This window comes from Lactuca virosa, chromosome 2, assembly GCF_052849685.1.
Source record: "Lactuca virosa cultivar CGN04683 chromosome 2, Lactuca_virosa_CGN04683_v6, whole genome shotgun sequence".
NCBI lineage: Eukaryota > Viridiplantae > Streptophyta > Magnoliopsida > Asterales > Asteraceae > Lactuca > Lactuca virosa.
In genome coordinates this window covers 126587-128718 of record NC_136427.1, presented here as the reverse complement: position 1 = coordinate 128718, position 2132 = coordinate 126587, and the positions used below count along the sequence as shown (strand labels likewise).

At 38.6% G+C, this 2132-nt stretch overlaps 1 protein-coding gene across 1 annotated transcript; it reads right to left on the bottom strand.

Annotated features, from left to right (window-relative positions):
- Nucleotides 1–801: 801 nt before the first annotated feature.
- Nucleotides 802–1587, bottom strand: LOC145156189 (uncharacterized). Its single transcript, XM_079075663.1, has one exon. The coding sequence runs from the start codon at nt 1585–1587 to the stop codon at nt 802–804; it is 786 nt and encodes a 261-aa protein (XP_078931789.1).
- Between the last annotated feature and the right edge of the window lie 545 nt (nt 1588–2132).

Here is a 2132-nt window from a genome sequence, read left to right as displayed (position 1 = left end):
ACTCCGAAAAAATACTTACCATGCACCTTTGAAAAGTGGCGGGAGCATTGCAAAGTCCAAAAGGCATTCGCCTATATGCAAATGATCCGAAGGGACATGGTGAAAGTGGTTTTTTTCTTGATCCTCGGGTGCAACGGGTATTTGATGGAAACCAGAATACCCATCCAAGCAACAATAGTGAGTTTTTCCCGCTAACCTTTCCAACATTTGATCAATGAAGGGAAGTGGGAAATGGTCTTTCCGGGTTGAGGAATTGAGTCTTCTATAATCAATGCAAACACTTCACCCGTTTTGCACACGAGTGGGGACTAATTCACCTTGGTCATTTTTTGTAACGGTTATACCTGTCTTCTTTGGTACAACTTGGACCGGGGTTACCCACTTGCTATCTGATATAGGATAGGTCATCCCCGCATTCAACAACTTCAAAATCTCTTTCTTCACAACCTCCATCATTGGAGGGTTCAAACGTCTTTGAGCTTCTCGGGAAGGCTTGTAATCTTCTTCCATAAGGATCTTATGCATGCAAAGTGAAGGACTTAGCCTTTTGATGTCGACTATAGTCCACCCAATAGCTTCCTTATACTCCTTTAAGGTGGTGACAAGCTCTTCCTCTTCCTTTGTTGATAACTTTGTAGAAATGATCACGGGTAAAGTCTCTTTCTCTCCAAGATACGCATACCTGAGATGCTCGGGTAAAGTTTTGAGTTCCAATTCCGGTGCCTGCACAATAGAAGGAACAAGTTTCTCATTAGGCATAGGTAATTTCAGCTTTGGAACATCAAACCTCATTTTCTTCTTTTAGTCCATGCAAGATACAACTTCCAAAATCTCTTCATCAATTTTAAATTGTTTTGAAAGTTTTTCCCCTCCTTCCTTTTGAAGATTCCTGTCTAAAATGAGAGCTAACACATAAAGATTAGACAAATCAAAACACTCTTCGGTTAATGGTTCAATAACATCCACAAAATTCAAAGATGAAATATCACTTGGATATCTCATAGCATCATAGATGTTAAAATTTATCACTTCCCCATCAAACTTCATGGACAATGTACCATCATAAACATCAATTTTTGTCCTGACTGTTTTCAAAAAGGGTCTTCCTAGAAGAATTGAACTCAATTTTGGTGAGTCATCATCATCCATGTCAAGGACATAAAAATCTGCTGGAAACACTAACTCATTTACTTGGACTAAAACATCTTCTAGCACACCTTTTGGATGTACTAAAGATCTATCAGCCAATTGAATGATTACCCCGGTCTTCTTCAATGTGCAAATATTTAAGGTTTTGAAAATAAAATATGGCAAAACATTGATAGAAGCTCCTAGGTCTAGCATAGCTCGTGGAACATGAAGATTACCTAACTTGCAAGGAACCGTGAAAACACCCGGATCCTTACATTTTTGAGGTAATCTTTTCTGTAACACTGCAGATACATTTTCACCTACTTTGACAATTTCATTCCCTTTCAATCTTTTCTTGGATGTGCATAATTCCTTAACGAATTCAGCATACCTAGGGACTTGTTTGATGGCATCAATAAGAGGAATATTTACCTCAACCTTTCTGAACATCTCCATGATTTCATTGTCTTCCCTTTCACGCTTTGACTTGCTTAACCTTGTGGGAAATGGAGGAGGAGTAACTTTTGCTTCAATGGGTACTTGCTTTGAAGGTGTTTTTGACTTCTCTTCTTCTTTCTCTAGGTCCATCTCTTCTTCTTCTTCTTCAATCATCTTATGTAACATCCCAAAATTTGAGGCCAAAAATTTCATTTTTAAATAAGTGGTTCTCAACATAGTTTACCAAACAACATCTAAATAGATAAAACATAATTGTCATGTTTGAAAAACCATATCAACAAAAGTGATGTAAATCAGAGTACAATCCAAGAAATCTCTTTGCGGAAATCATGTGTGTGTGTGTGATGCGCTGCTACACAGCCGACTCCTTCCCCTTAGACGAAGAGGTACCTGAAACCAAAACTGAAACCGTAAGCACAAAGCTTAGTGAGTTCCCCCATCATACCGCATACCAAATAATATCGTTGACATCTTTCAACCGGTAACTATCATCGGTATCTTTCAACCGGTAACCACCATCGGTATCTTTCAACCGGTATCTG

Coding starts and splice junctions, on each gene's coding strand:
- LOC145156189 (XM_079075663.1), bottom strand. CDS start 1,587: ATGGAGATGTTCAGAAAGGTTGAGGTAAATATTCCTCTTATTGATGCC.